The sequence below is a fragment of the Grammomys surdaster genome, unplaced genomic scaffold (genome assembly GCF_004785775.1).
Source record: "Grammomys surdaster isolate TR1022 unplaced genomic scaffold, NIH_TR_1.0 125953, whole genome shotgun sequence".
In the NCBI taxonomy this organism is placed as follows: domain Eukaryota; kingdom Metazoa; phylum Chordata; class Mammalia; order Rodentia; family Muridae; genus Grammomys; species Grammomys surdaster.
This window is the reverse complement of record NW_021620773.1, coordinates 553,705-569,889: the sequence shown is the minus strand read 5'-3', so window position 1 is coordinate 569,889 and position 16,185 is coordinate 553,705. Positions and strand designations below refer to the sequence as shown.

Below are 16,185 nucleotides of genomic sequence, written 5' to 3'. Positions count from 1 at the left end.
TGACAGTGCACCCCAGTGAAGGCTAAATATACAAAATCCACTAACCAAACAAAACTTAATTTCCTGTTTGATCTCCACAAAGAAGGAGGGGCCACTTACTAGAAACTCTGATAAAAAGATAAAAGCTTTCCTGCGGGTTGAGGTTGAAATTAGGCATTCTCTACTCTTTTAAGTTACTTAATACTGTATAATACTTCCCTGGTTTGAACTATGTTTTTGATAACAAAACATAAACGGTTTCCAGACCAAGGTGAATGAACCTCTTTGAATATCAAAACTCTGGAATTATCTTCCACCATCCTGATAAAATTCATACCACAAAAAAGTGTCTACATACACCAGTCTAAGCTAACCTAATTCCCACTTAAAGAGACAGGGACTGTTGCTATTTATTTAGTTTTTAAGTGGGGAACTTAGCAAGATCAGGAAAGGCTATGAATTTGCACTAGTTACACATGGTTCAAATTGTTTTTTGACCGTAATTAGTTTCCAATAAAGTTTTTTAGGTTAACTAGCATTTTATAAAAATTCCTAACACATTTACCAAGCCCGTATTTTATCTAACAGAGAAATAAGAACTCTCACCAGTGTACTATTTGCTCAGTATGGTGGATATTATTTTATTTTTCTCATATTAAAAGACCTACAAGAATTACAGTTAAGCCTCATATAATTGAAGGAAATGTCACATCTCTGCAGAATGACAAACTAACTGTTCTAGGATTTGTCTCTGATGGTGACATTCAGAGCCATTTTGATGCAAGTAACTTCATTTTGTCTACATTTTGCATGAGGGACCCTGTGTTTTCTTCACCTTTCCATCCTGAAGAGTTCATCTATATACATGACACTAGCTTTAGGTGCTAGAATCTTGGAATAGCACAAAGAACTGAGTCAAATGCTGCTGTATATATCCTGTTGTGAAGACCTTGGGGTTTTTTTTTGTTTTTGTTTTTGTTTTTTTTAAATAAACAATTATACTTGGGGCACTCTTTCCATAATTTATACAGAAAAATGAGCGGACAAAAGCTGCTTCAACTACGTATTAACTTTTTGTCATAAACAAGGTTCACAAGTTTCTGGCAGACGTATAAGGAATTGGCAGTAGAATTTACCACTCCTCACCTCAGAAGGAAAGAACTTTTCTGTTTATGTAGCTACAGCATCTAATGAACCTCTGGAATACATTAATTTTAAACATATTGAATTACATTGTATAGTTTCTTCTGTTGCTCTGATAAAGTATCTTGACTGAAGCAACTTAAGGGAGAACGTGTCTATTAGGCTCACAGTTAGGATTAGAGCCTACCATTTTACAGAATTCAAGGCAACAGGAACTTGAAGCCACTGGTCACAATACACGCACCGTGTAATGCATTACTGCATGTTTGTATGTATTTCTCATTCTCCTTTCTGTAGTTATACAGCCCAAGACCCCAAACACAAAGTATGGTGCTACCCAGAGTAGATAGGTCCTTCTACATTAAGTATTGTAAGATAACTTATCGGTCATTCTCAGAGGCCCTCCTCCTAGGTGATCTTAGACTGTGTTACACATGAAGTTTACTAATATGTACATGCACCTGTGGGATCAACGCAAACACAGAGGTTCTCAACTGACACCAAACTGAAGACTGGTTATCCTCGCAATTGTGTAAGAACATCCATCCATCTGACACTATAGGATACTTAATAGCAACCAACTTGTTCTATAAAACACAATTAATAAAAAGGTGGAACTCATCTCATTATCCTAGTTTGACATTCAGGCACACACTAAAACCAGACAAAATAACTTTAATATTTAAGATAACAATTTACATAATAAAATCAAGTTTGGTTTCCTATTGTCCTTGCCTTAAATTTGCTGAATTTCTACCTTAACACAGAAAAAAAGACAAATGGAGGGAGAGAAAAAAGGAAAGACAGAGGAAGGCAGAGGGAAGAGATGAACTCATTTGACTTAAGAGTTTTCTGCTAAAAGTTGCTGGATACTTTCAATAAAGGTCTGAGCAGTAGCCACTAATTTAGTGTTTACTGAACCCAGTGTTCTCCATGACAAATTCACTACATAACACATTGCTGTTTCTTTCAATAACTATCCCAAACATGTATTATTAGGATGTTTCAAAATAGAAATTGGGGCTAAGGAATTTAAAGCAATTTGCTCAAATTACAAACCAGAGAAATTGTGAAACCCAGTTCTGACTACCTCCAAAGGTTAGCTATAACACCCTCCCTCACATCAGCTATATATTTTCCTCTGTGCCAAATGAACTGTCACTAACGTAACCCACAGTGGTGAAATTATCATATGTCACAGTTAAGATCTGGCCTGCCGAGAAAGTCTACTAGTTTAAAAGGCTTGGTTTCTAGGGGCAACAGCTTAGAAAGTGGGGTCTACTAAGGGTCTTTAAGTTATCATTGTGTGTCTTTGGGAGGATAGTGGAGCCTTGTAGTGATGGTAGGATAACCGGGGTGACATCAAACTATGCATCTTGTTCATGGAAGAGCTGAGACTTAACAGCTCTGATTTTAGTACAGTTTATGGGCCATGAAAGTAAAGTATAACATATAGAAGCATTAAATTAGTTTGTTGAGCTTATAGTCACTATCTTGGTTACTTCTTTAGTACTGTTAAAAGACACCATGGCCAAAGTAATTTATAAAAGGAAGCCTTTAATTTGGGGCTCATGGCTCCAGAAGCCAATAGAATTCATGACCTTCATGGTGGGAGCATGGAGGCAGTTGGGCAAGCATGACATAGAGGGTATAGCTAAGAGCTTAAATCTTTTTCACAAGCACAAGAGCATGACATAGAGGGTATAGCTAAGAGCTTAAATCTTTTTCACAAGCACAAGAGAGCGAGAGAGAAAGAGACAGACAGACAGACACTGGGGATGTCATGGAATTTTCCTCCTCCAACAAGGCGACATCTCCTAATCTTTCCCAAACAACTCTATCAATGGGGACCAAGAATTCAAATACATGAGCCTGTGGGGTCCATTCTCATTCAAACCATTTCCATCAGAGAATATAGTCACAGACATGTTTAAGACAATTTTACAGCCCAAACTATGTCAAAGCTGGCTATTTTTTAACATGCAGAAAGTTACACAATAAAAGTGTGGTCTTCTTCCTATTGTAAGTTTTTTTGAAACTCACCTCCTAGACAAGCTGTCCTTGTTTTAGCCCCTCCTCCTTCCTCCCTCCCTTCCCCACCCTCCTCCTAGTCTTCTTCCTCTTCTAGAGTGACAGGTGATCTCCACAGGCATTCACAGACAGCACATAAAAGAGTCCTCACTGGAGTCAGATCAACATGCTAACACTGACAAGCTCAACTTCAGGCCCTCTCTATCTTGATTTTTCTCATCCCTCAGCTTCCCTTCAGCTTTGGTCTTTTCCCATCCTTTCTGGTGATGACCTTCAGTGCTCATCTGTCTCCATCTTGAGGCCTATGCAACAACCAAGGATCCTGTGACAGACAGCCTCAGTCTGTTCTCCAAGTGCCACTTGTCTCAGGGTCCCATCCTGTGCCTTCCACAGCTCACTTGCCATCTTTAGAATCTCCCTTTATCCTCCACCCAAAACCTAGCGCCTAGACCACAAGCTACTGCTTTCCATAATCTTTCACCTCTACTTCCTTCAGCTAAACCAGCAACTGGTACATTACTACAAGGGTTCCCCTTCCCTTCCAGATTAAGGACCTGCTTTTCTTCCACTGACCCATGCACTCTGGTCCCATGTCCTTTGGGCTGAAAGGGACAAAACCAGTAAGCCTATTACTTGAGGACCATACTCCATACTTTCCCCACAGAAGACAACAGCAATCATTCTCAGATGGGAGCCAACTCTAGCATTTTTGAGACCACTGAATCCACCACTAAATTCCTTATGGAGAGAGGAAAGCAGGCTCTGAGACCATGAGGGAGAAAGTTGGGTCTAATCTAACAGCATTAAAAACAAACAAAACAACAACAACAGACCACAGAGCTGAGTGGGAGCAATGCCCATTAATTGCTAATTAAGTGCTAATGAGAGGGGCCAGGGGTCACAGAGACCCAGCAAAGGCAGCAGACAAGCAAACAGCGCATCACCAAAAGTGTGTGGTAATAAATAAAAAATGCCAAACTGCTAATAAAATGAAAGCAAATGTTTTGAATACCAGTTTCACATCACTTCACTTTAGTTCTTAGAGACTACTATATTTTTTATTATTTATGTATGTATGTATGTATGTATGTATTTATTTATTTATGTTTTGTTTTTTTTTTTTTTTTGGTTTTTTCAAGACAGGGTTTTTCTGTGTAGCCCTGGCTGTCCTGGAACTCACTCTGTAGACCAGGCTGGTCTCGAACTCAGAAATCCCTCTCCCAAGTGCTAGGACTAAAGGTGTGCGCCACCACCGCCCGGCGAGACTATTTTTTAAATAATAATTTTTATTGAAAAAAAAAGAGCCTAAGGCTTTCAATGATGGCCATAACCAAAGCCCAGAAATACAATAGTTAAGGTGAAATTCAAATTATGATTATTCAATAAGACACATGGTTTCACACAAGTAGCCTTTTCTGCCTTTGTGACAAACATGGCTCAGTTGTCAAGGGTTTGATTAATGAATAATTTAGAATGCTACTTTGTCTTCTCTAAATCCCCAAATTTTATAGTTATTATTCATTTAAAAGTGCTTGTCTCATGAGGTAATGATAACTCAGCTGCAATTAGGAAGCTGACAAAGAAGCCTCTGAACATTTTTATCAGCATACAAACCAGGCCATTTAGAGGGAAGAGAACAAGAAGGTACTTTGAATAGCTCAGAATATAAACGGGAAACTAGAAGATAAATCTCTGATCTCATTGAACTAGTAAATAGATGTTAAACCATTTGGATAATGCAATTTAAGATAAATAACACATGAGACACAGGAAGAATTTTAAAATTCAGGATGAATCAATGTTGTTTGCTGTGGGAGTATTTCCTACCTCAGGAGGTACTTTGTGCTGCATTTCAAAAGTGTGCGTTCAGCAGAACAGGGAAGATCGCCAGAGTCCCTCACACAATTGCAAAGGAGCTACCTGCTAGCAGGAAAATGCACAGACCTCATCTGTAGCCTTAGCCTTAAGGAACAGCCTGAAACATGGTCCATTTTGAGTGACTTCCTGGTCAGGGTGGGGGAAGGTGGTCCAAGAGAAAGGGAACGGTGGAGAATAGATACACATGTCCCTTCTTAGGAATGTGTCATCCCCCTGTGAATCACATCATCTGAGGCACACTTTGTAAATTCCAGTTTTATATAGCCATGAAGAGATGCACTCTTTTTAAAAGCTGTGTGTGTCGCTGAACTTCCTATCGGGGAAGCACCTTTCTGACTTCGTATTATTAATAATATTTCCTTGCCCCATCCTTCCGTGCACATCCACTCTCTTCTACTAAAAGGAACATGTCCACTATCCCCAACCTTTTCCATCTCTAGGAAATTTTTTTTTCCTGTTAGATGGACTCATGGGAAATGGTAACATACAGGGCAATGATATCAGTGGATCAGTAAGGAGAGGTATCCTCCCAAGAGGATGTGGAAGGGCCAACTCCTTTTGGGAAATGCTTTGGCAGGACAGACGGCCCCAAAAGCTCTCAGGAATGGTGTGTCACTGGCTTTCTAAATACAGCTGCAGATTTTCAAACAACAAAACTTTCCTCTGAAGTTGAGGTAACGAAGTAAGATGTCTGTTCAGAAGCTGCAATGTTACCGGAAAGCCCTGAACTTCAACTTTAGCCCTTGGAACTTGTTTTCGGTCTATGTGTGCCCTCCAGACACATGTGACTCTCACAGGTATAGATTTTCATGAAAGCCAGCTTGTGTTTGAGCAGGAGGACCTGTGACTACCTATAATTGTTCCAATCTCTTGTTCACCTGCGGTGAAGCAATCACTAAGTCCACAGAGTGTGAGTGTGTTTCCTGGTACTTCTCTGACAAAAGCTTATCGAAAGTAGCATTCCACTAGCAAGCTATCCCAAATGTGGCTTTACTTTCTGTTGACTGACAGTGTCTCAGCTCTCTCGTCTTCCTTTTGTTCCGTTTGTCTCAAGTACTTAACACCTTCATCTCAGACACTACCTTCCTACAGTTTTGTTTCTTGTCTTCTTCCTTTTGTGACCAGTCTCTGTGATGGTCAAATTCTGGGTTTCATTACCCACTTCTACTGGTGCTTGTTGCCTAGTCCACTTTCTTAGAAAACTCTGAGATTCTTACCCTCAAACAAGAAGCCTATTGTGGCAACATTTTTTGAGCAATTGCAAGAAAACTGTTTGGTAAGGGCATATGTATACTTAGACATTTGAGTAAACTGTGTTGCTTTCTATAACATACATGCAACATCGAAATAACAAAGTTGTCTACACTTTCATATTCCCATAAAGCACAATGATTGGAATCCACACTTACTGTATCAATGGTTCTAACTCTGCCTTATTAGCTGTCCAGCCTCAGCATCACTCAACAAACCCAATGGACAACTCTGCAAAACCAATACAACTCCATAGCTACTGAGTTCACTCTACATCTGAATTGTGTTCCAATCATTACCCTATGTCCTGCTACCTCTTAGCATGAATTGACATTTGTTGGTCTCTTTGAATGGGAATTTTGAGTCAGCTGAACAGAGGGTACAATCTGATGCTATGCAATAGTCATCAGACACCCCAATAAATATAGTAATCTCAGTTTTTAAGAAGGTGTCTAAAGACTACTAAAAACGCTTTGCAACTAAAGCATGTTTTAAAATTAGGATTACGGTTGCCTTGTATGGAGGAAATCAAAGCAGTTAAAAGATCTTCAACTTAAAAATATGATTGCCAGATTATAAAAACACTATTCCCATTTCTCTCATCTGAAATGAAAACTTGATACTTTACTGTCTATGCTTTCTCTTGAAAAATGCTAAAGATATGTTTAAGATAGCAGAGGATGTAATGGTTTTGTTTTTGATTGAAAAAATAGGTTTGTGGTATTCTAGGAACATGAGGAATGTTAGTCAGTTGGCTAGAAAATGACAAACAATTAAAGGGACTTAATGCTGTTTACTTTCAACCTTACTTTACAACAACATATTTGGTGGTTTTATTTTGTAAAGGGATCTCATATTATACCCAGGCTAGCCTGGAACATTCTCATTATGTACCCTAGGCTAGCCTGGAACACTCTCATTACATATCCTAGGCTAGTCTGGAAGATTCTCATTATGTATCCTAGGCTAGCCTGGAACACTCTCATTACATATCCTAGGCTAGTCTGGAAGAGTCTCATTATGTATCCTAGGCTAGCCTGGAACACTCTCATTACATATCCTAGGCTAGTCTTCAACACTCATTATGTATCCTAGGCTAGTCTGGAGCACTCTCATTACATATCCTAGGCTAGTCAGGAACCACTGTCATTAACATATCCTAGGCTAGTCTGGAGCACTCTTATTATGTACCCTAGGCTAGTCTTTATCATTGGCAATCCTCCTCCTCCCTTAAGCTCCATACCCGGCTTTATTAAACATAATAAACTGAGAATAAATACAATTTACTACTAAGCACCAAAGTCCTATAACGAGATGGAAATGAATTATTCATAACAGGAATATTTAGAGGGGAGTAGCTAAATCAAAGTCCTCAAAGTGATATTTGGTAATGATTTCATATGAAAATCATGGTAAATAAAAGAAGTTCCGATGAATAGACCCCTAGTTTATTAGCTAAGAGGTTTTGTATAACACTGACGTACACACAGAGTTAAATTTTATACAGAAATACCAGAAATAGGAATTGGCACTTTCATGTACCTGAGACTAAAGAAGAACAGATCACTTCGACATATTTATTTTGTGAGTTTGAGACTAATGTACACGAGGGTTAAATTTTTCCTAAATTTTAGGCTTCCTGGCTAGTTCTCAGTTGTTGAATGGTTTTTCCTAGATCTCATGACTTTTAGAAATAAGATAAATGAATTGATCAGAACCACACACTGCTTCCTCCACCAACTCTTACAAGCAAAAACAATTATGGAATTCCCATCTATTGAGCCATAGGGATGGCGGGGTGGTAGCCTCTTCAATTCAGAGCGGCCGTTGACCCAGAATCTGGCTGATTGGTCTTCCCTCTTGGAAGGAGAGACTACCATGAATGTAGTCAGACCTTCCCTTGAGACTCCATCCACTTCACCTGACCCCACAAGCAGCACACACTGCTGTTCCAGCTGAAGGTGGTCTCGGGAGGGGCTAGATGCACAGGACCTGGTACAGCATTCGGAAGGCTCACACCGAGGTGGGACTTCTCATTGGCTTGGCTGCTCGAGCATCACTGGCATCTGTAAGTACCATCAGCCCATGTTTCTGTAAGCTCGATAAACTCACTGGTTCACTGGCAATCACTTTGGTTTGTCATTGATGCCCTACTGGAATGAACAGATTGTTTGTATCCCTGCACCCCCTCCCCCAGCCTCACCCCAGAGAAAGTCATATATCAATTAACTATTAAAATCTCAATAATCCAAAGTATACTTACTGAACAAATGGTTTGGAAGTAGTGCTACACATAGTTTCTGACTTAAAGAAATGTTTTGTCTTCCATAAAAGTATTAAGTCAAGCAATATGAAGTACATATCCTTTCAAATCTGATCAATTCATCATTTGAGAATGATTTTGGGTTTTTGGGGTTTTTTTCTATAACATATGGCAGCTGGTGCACATTCTTTATTAAAATGTCAAAATTAGTCACTGGAAGAGAAAATCCCAATTAAAAAAAAATATAGAACTCTCTTTTGTTCTACAGCTGTATATATTCATGAGTTCCAAACCACTAACATAGAAACGCCAGAGATGACATGTCACTGTCTGAATTAAAAAGTACTTACACTATTGGCTTTTCCAGACGGCTTCCCTGTGAACCAACAATCTCCCCCAATGTACAAAACACTTGTCCCAGAAAGTCCTAAAATAGATAAAAGGATTAAAGCTCATAAGTTCCCACTCTGTTGTGCAGTAGACACTTCGTGCATTACTTTTCAGAACTGAAATACAGAATTCTCTAATTCCAAAAATAAAATAAGCCCAGTATGAATCGACTTAAACATGCCACACTCCTCCAAGTTCATACGTTAGGTCATTCTTCAGTCACAGAACCAGTTTGCTGTTTTGAGCTTCCAGGTTACTACAGGGTCACAAGATCCACAAACAAGGGCTCTGCCACTGTCTGGATGCACTTACTGAGAGAGCAGAGGCTGCTCCCGGATAGCATTCACTATCCTAACAGCTCTGCAGGGCAGAGCTTCCGGCACTGAATGTCCGAAGGGAAGCCCTGTGAATGACTTACAGACATCAAATATGACGTTTCATTTCTTTTCCAGTAAGTCTATAAATCTACTTGTTAAGTGTGCAAGGTGTGATACTGAATTCACTGAAGTTTCAGAAAAAAACAATAACTTCTCAAATTAAGAAAAAAAAAAAAGAGGCCAACTCATGCTACAGATAAGAAAACTGGTGTTTGAAGTGAGCGACTTGGTTAGAACCACGCTGAAAACTCAGAAGATGAATGCGAGGCTCATTAGGGTACTAGGCCCGGCCACGCTGCCGAGAGTGGGAGCTCTGGACTCAGGTACACAAAAGGTCAACGAGCCACAGAAATAAAATCCCTCAGTAAGCAGTGCGGGCTGTGGAAGGGGGGAAACAGGAAAAACGCATCGGATAATGTCCCAAGTCCAAACAGGAGGAAAAGCTCCGTTGTAGATCAGGAAGGAAGCCTTGAGAAGCACTTGGGTCAGACTTGAACTGCTCATCCTAGAGGAAAGATCAGACTACAAATGTGCAAAGAAAGGAACTCAACTAAGGAGAAGTCGAGGTGAAGAGACCAGACCAGGAAGAACTCTCTAGGCTGGACAAGTGAAAGCAAGCAGACAATGTAGGTTAGCGCAGGGACGCGATCAGAGTCGAGGGTCCGGTCTGGACAGCAACGCGTTAGTACTTGCTCAGAGCACCGGCTCGTGACTGGAAAATTTTTGCACTCAGGAGACTACAGTCGCTGATATTAAGCAAAGTGCTAAGATCCAATCCAAGGTTGCAATGAGTGGTGGGAAACAGATTTGGTGAACTGTGTGTGTCAGGGTCTGGGGCCAGAGGAGAGAGCAGGCCAGAGACCCAAAAATTCACACTAAATCTAGAACTTGATAACAGATAAACGGCTGTACTATCTTAAAAACGCAGGTCTTTATCGCTTCTCAGCCTTTTGGCTAAGATCAAGTGTGAAAATGTGGGTCTTCTAAAATTTGTTTTTAAGTGTGCAAAACAACTGAAATCCTTATTATAAATTATTAATTTTTAAGCTCATATTTAAATTGAAAGCCATTAGCATATCATGTCAATTTCAATATATATTTGAAACACATCAGAAGTTGAATACAGCTAAAGCTACATAGAGAGCTGAATACCCGACCTTCCAAAGTGCTTGGTATTTGGAAAACCAGCTACAGAAATAAACTTCATGGAGTACTCTAGACCTATTTACTAGGAATATTTATATCAATAAGCTGCTGCAAACACATGTTAAGTGGATCCTGTCAACGGAATAGGTAGGACCAGAAAAAGCTTTAAGCTATGGCACAAGAGAACACAATAGAGATAGGTGGTAGTTTACACACTTACCAGCAAACAGGGGAGCATCATTATTGCATAACAGACAGAAAATTCAACTGGTTAAGTCAATAAAATGTGTGCTATTAGTTACCCTGTGAATCTACGAGAATCCTCCTAGTTTCCTTATCCTGCCCCATGTTCACAGCATTGCTGGGTTTGTCCTGCATTTCTAAGTATGTCCATGCTATATTGAGCAACACATTCACTATTCACCACACAGTATTTACTAAACAGTCACGGTGTGGGAGGCTTCTATTCAGCGTGTGTTTTAGCTGGCTTAATGGCTCACATCTGCTATGCATTTTTTACAGTACACTCATGTGTAAATAATTGGTGTCTTTCTGTGGGTATTTTTAGGTATTTTTGGCTGTAGGTAGAGACGGAAATAAAAACAAGCTACCCCATAAACTGTCTCACTGCTTCTTAGGCTGGTGCTGTGTGACCCAGTTGTGAAATCATTATAATTAGATAGTGATGATATTTCCAGGAATAAATGTGGCCTCTTCTAAAACGTTATATACCCCTACTGAGCAAATCTAGCATGGGGAGTCTCAGGCAGCTGAGACATGCTTTAATGTAGAACATAATAATAGCCACTGGATTCTCCCTTAAATGACCATGAGAAAAGTAAGTATTTATTAAAGCCATTACTTTGTAGTTTAAATAGGCTCATAATATATGAAAACCATTCTCTTCATACCTAGGATTCATTGGAACTTAAAATCTATCCAGCTATGACCCTCAATATGCTGATGGCAAAAATAAAAGAGAGATTAAAACAAAGAGGAGAGGAGAGAGCGGCAAGGGTTAGATAACAGCAAGAATAAAAAGCAGGAGGGAGCCAGTGGGTGGGCTCCGGTTATTGGCACCGCAATCTGCAGCTACATTTGTCACAACTAAATGACTCAAAGTCCCTGCAACTGGAGTCCTGCTAGTTACACACAAGCACACTGATCTCTCTCTCTCTTCTGTCTTAGGTCAAGATACAGCATAATATTCTTATTCTTCAGATTTATCGTTTTCATTATTTTTAAGTATGAACAATTACTGATATGTTCTGTTGCCTAAATTGTATTTTGTATCATAGCTTCAGACTTGTCTTCACTTTCCACTTTCATTTCACTTCTGCCCTGAGCTTTAGAAATTCTACACATAGGCCAAGAAAGCTCTAGAAACAGCGAGATGGCTCAAAGGGTGCTTGCTGCCAGGATAGTCCTGGGACCCACATGACAGCAAGAAGGAAATGATTCTTTTCAACTGTCCTCCAATCTCCACATACATACTGTGGTAATACACACACACACACACACACACTCTTACTTTACGGATTGCTACATAGTATCTCAGGTGCACATACACACATGCACACACGCACATATACACTTACACACACATACACACATGCACATATGCACGCACACACACATATACACACACATATACATACATACATATACACACATTAAATACATAAATAAAAATACTTTTAAATGTTAAAGTGAAACTTTGCAGTAAAAGAATTGATTTGAGTTGTTTATGTACAAATGATTCCTATATATGATCTATTTGATTATCACAGATACAGGCACACCCACACACATTGAGTTTACAATATAACATACTACCTTTGGATAGAATCATGAAGGTCTTTGTTGTTTACACTTATACACAAACTGAACCATGTACCAATGTTCCTATATCTCAGTAGTGCGGTCTACAAAATGGACATAGTAATTCCTACCTCATGTATTCCTGGGAGGATTATTTAGAAAATAGCTATAGATAATACATATAAAGAACTTCGAATATAAATCTGAAACATAATCCCCTGGCCTAAAGCATTATTACATACTCATAATATATTACTTGCTACAAGAATCCAGTACTAGGATATTACTACAACTATCTAAATAAAATATCTTCTATTCCAATTCCCCTCTGAAGTCATGGAAGGTCCCTAAAAGTACTATGATGCAATGTAGATGGGTCTTACACACCAACTCTTCCTTCATGTTGTACACATAAGCATACATGTGCAGAAGGATGTTCTCGAAGCAGTAGTACAGTGAAAGCAGAAGTACCATCTGGAAGAAGTTTCTGACTTTTACTACTAACACACATAGCATATCACAAACCTAATACTAAACAATTTCACAAGCATCTCACGGCCTGACATCTCTCCTCAGTTCTAACGATCACTCTGAGATGGTTTTCCTCCTTTACCAAGGATTGATGCATATCTGCATGCATAACATCCCTAGTTAATAGGTGATTTAGGTTAAAAGTCATTTAGTGTTGTGTGGATGGTCCACTTTAATTCAACAAAGTCACTGGGGACAGTCAACTGCTCATGGTCAAACCATTAGATTTCTTCACATGAGTTGTGGTTTGCTTTTATACATTTTTGAGATCATGTAACTAATTTTTAATACATCTATACAAATAGTCAAAGAAAAAAATGAATGTTAAAAATGTCTTGCATTTGTAGCATTTTTAACTTAATGCAGTAAAATTGAGGAAATGAAAAATTCTACCCAGAAGGATCATATCACTGGTGTTACCTGCTAACATTTATTGCTGGAATGCCTTTCTAATATTTCATAATTAATTTCTATTTATTTTATTTTATAAATTTCTTACAGAGAAAAGTTTGAAAAGTTTCCCCAACTAAATTTATCTATTTACCCTTTGGACTGATGATTTTCAACACATTTTTGTCATTTTAAGAGTACAAATTAAGGCAATTAATTAAGCCAGTAACTGAAAATTAAGGTTTGAACAAATTGGCAGTCACTGATTAAAGCCAGTCATTTAAAAAAATCATCACAAATATATAACATACATTTAAGAAAGCAATAAATTCACACATAGCAGAACCTTCATGTGTAAAATAGTACACATGGAAATAGTGTAAATAGCACCTCTTGGAAACACACTATCTTCAATAAAATACTAATTCTCAACTGAGCTATTTGAAAAGTAACACGCCATAGTTCATTTTCTTACTGGCAGTAAGTAAGTAACAAGCAAATAACAAAAAGACTAAGAATAATATGGAATATTTACTAATAATGGTCCAGTATGAAATATTTAGTGTTACTATGTAATAATATTAAGTATTATGTAACATTATCAGTAGGATCTCTATTGATACTAAGTCCTGAATAAGAGTCAATTTTCCACACAATCTATGCCAACTCATCCAAATTAATGAGTGCTTGAGTAACAATCAATCAGCCAAGACCAGGTAGTAATTCTATGTATGACCCATAGAGTAAGGCAGCTTCTAGAAGACTAGAATAGGGGGAGAGGAAACCTAACCCTCATAGAGAATAGCAACCATAAATACTTCAGGTATGTCAATAAGGCTAGATCTCATCAGCCAACATGAATCAGAAAGCTTTTATCCCCCAGACATCACAGAATAACATGGAGAACAGTTACACAGACACTCTTTTAATGGTCCGCATAAAGAACATATCTGAGAGCTACACTCATCTGTAGGTGTAAGGTGCAGTTGGGAGTTGCCCAGGTTTGGGGAAATGACAGTAGTGTGTTCACTCTCAACTCTCATCAAAGAGGTCTCCCTCCCCACCCCCAGCAGATGGAAACCATTACAGAAAGCAACAGTGTCAAAAGGCAGAGAACTGACCATGGGTGCCTGCCCCAACTGATATTTCCACAAGGCCTACACCTAGGCTCAGAGAACATTGCGGAAGAGGGGAGAGAAAGATTGTAAGCCAAAAGAACAGGACGTCTGCCGTAAGATTGTGTCTTCTATATATGACAGGGACACTACACCCATGAATTCGCAACAGAATGGCTGCCTAAACCATGACAAAACCTGAAAAAATGAAAACACGGAATGACATGCCAACATGAACTGGGAAAATCTGACCACATCTTGCCCATACATGAAGAAGTACACGGAATTATCTGTTGCTGAGAGAGATTAGTCATCCCCAGAATAAAACTCTTAAATGTAACCAATACCAAGTGGTAAGTCCTAAAACTACATGTGTATAAGAAACATTAAACAGACTCAGCAGCTTGTATTCATATATGTATTCATACATATGAGTGTATGCATGTACACATGTGCATTTACTTACATGTACACACATGTGTATAATAAAGAAAAAGAGGCCATGAATTTGAAAAGGAGTGGGTTTGAAAGGGACATGAGAGGGGTTGAAGGAGGGAAATGAATTAATAAATATTTTTTAAGCATCTGAGTGGGTAGAGGATCAGAAGGAGTTAGAGGAAGCAAAGAAGGTAGAGAAGGGGCAAATTCTGTGGGCTCATATATGAAATCCTCAAAAAGTCATTGATAATGTGAGGGACAGAACCAGACAAATGTCTGAGACAGAAGCTCATGGGTAGAAAAATCTCAAGAACAACATTGTTCCTGAGACAGCAGAGCATATGAGACAACGATGATACCAGAGGGAAAGAACACAAGGGGGTGTAGCGGAGCAAACAAGGATGTAGACTGCTCTCTAGTTAGTCTGTGTGCAGAGGAAAGCACTGGGTGGATTGGAACCAGGCAGTGGTATGTAGGAAACGGCTTTGAAAATGATGTTTGTAGCTAACCTTCCTCTAGAGAATTCCTAAAGGCTTCAGTTCACTTAAGAACCTGTCATCTGGTTTTCTCCATTTGTATTCTCTTTGAAGTAGCCTAAGTGTATTGGTATTTTCCAGAACCCTGCTGCTAGGCTCTGAGCATCACCTAGCTAATATGTGCATTTGAAAGCTTACTGTGTGTCAAGTCAAAGCTAGCATCAACTTGTCCTTACCACCTGGGCCTCACCCCTCATCCCTGACCTCAGACACCTCTGCCATAGACTTCATTGTTTACCTAGGCACTCTCACCAATGCTCAAGAGAGCCAAGCAACTTCTCTTATTTCACATCCAACAGGGAATTCGTCTGTAATCAAACAGCCACGATGCATTCCAGATGAGACTGCTTCTTACCATTCCAGTGGCTCTGATTGTCAAATGTGACTCGTGCAGTCAAATGACAACAGATCCGTAACTGTTCCTGTTACTTGATTCCAATTTTGCTGCTCTGACCTCATTCTTCACTTTGGCAGGCACACATCATTGAAATGCATAAATCAAATAAACCACTCTCCAGTAGCATGCAACAAGAAAAATTTAGAACCCCTAGAGGTATGTAAATCTCTGCATCCCATATGTATATGCCCATTTCAAATGAACCACCAGGGTCTCATCAGCATTGTCACATGGCCACAGTATACTATATACCTTCCTCAAGGGATTTCATAATGTCTCTCCCTTTCGTTTTGAAATTCTGCCTTGCTAAACCTTCCAGTAGCTCCCCGCTCCTCTCTCTTGTAAATTATACACTCAGTAAGTACATACTCACGAAAATGGTAGTCCTGCCACAGTGCCTGGTAAAAGGGAATCTCAGACTGCAGCACTCACTCTGTCCCTGTCTCTCATGTTCTCTCTCTCTCTCTCTCTCTCTCTCTCTCTCTCTCTCTCTCTCTCT

At 39.2% G+C, this 16,185-nt stretch overlaps 1 protein-coding gene across 1 annotated transcript in view; it reads right to left on the bottom strand.

Annotated features, from left to right (window-relative positions):
- The window catches only part of Cpne8 (copine 8), a 166,950-nt gene that overhangs the window by 92,869 nt on the left and 57,896 nt on the right, over positions 1-16,185 (bottom strand). Inside the window, exon 6 of the mRNA XM_028753660.1 lies at positions 8,896-8,972. Coding sequence (XP_028609493.1) covers positions 8,896-8,972 — 77 coding nt within the window. The remainder of the gene's footprint in view (positions 1-8,895; positions 8,973-16,185) is intronic.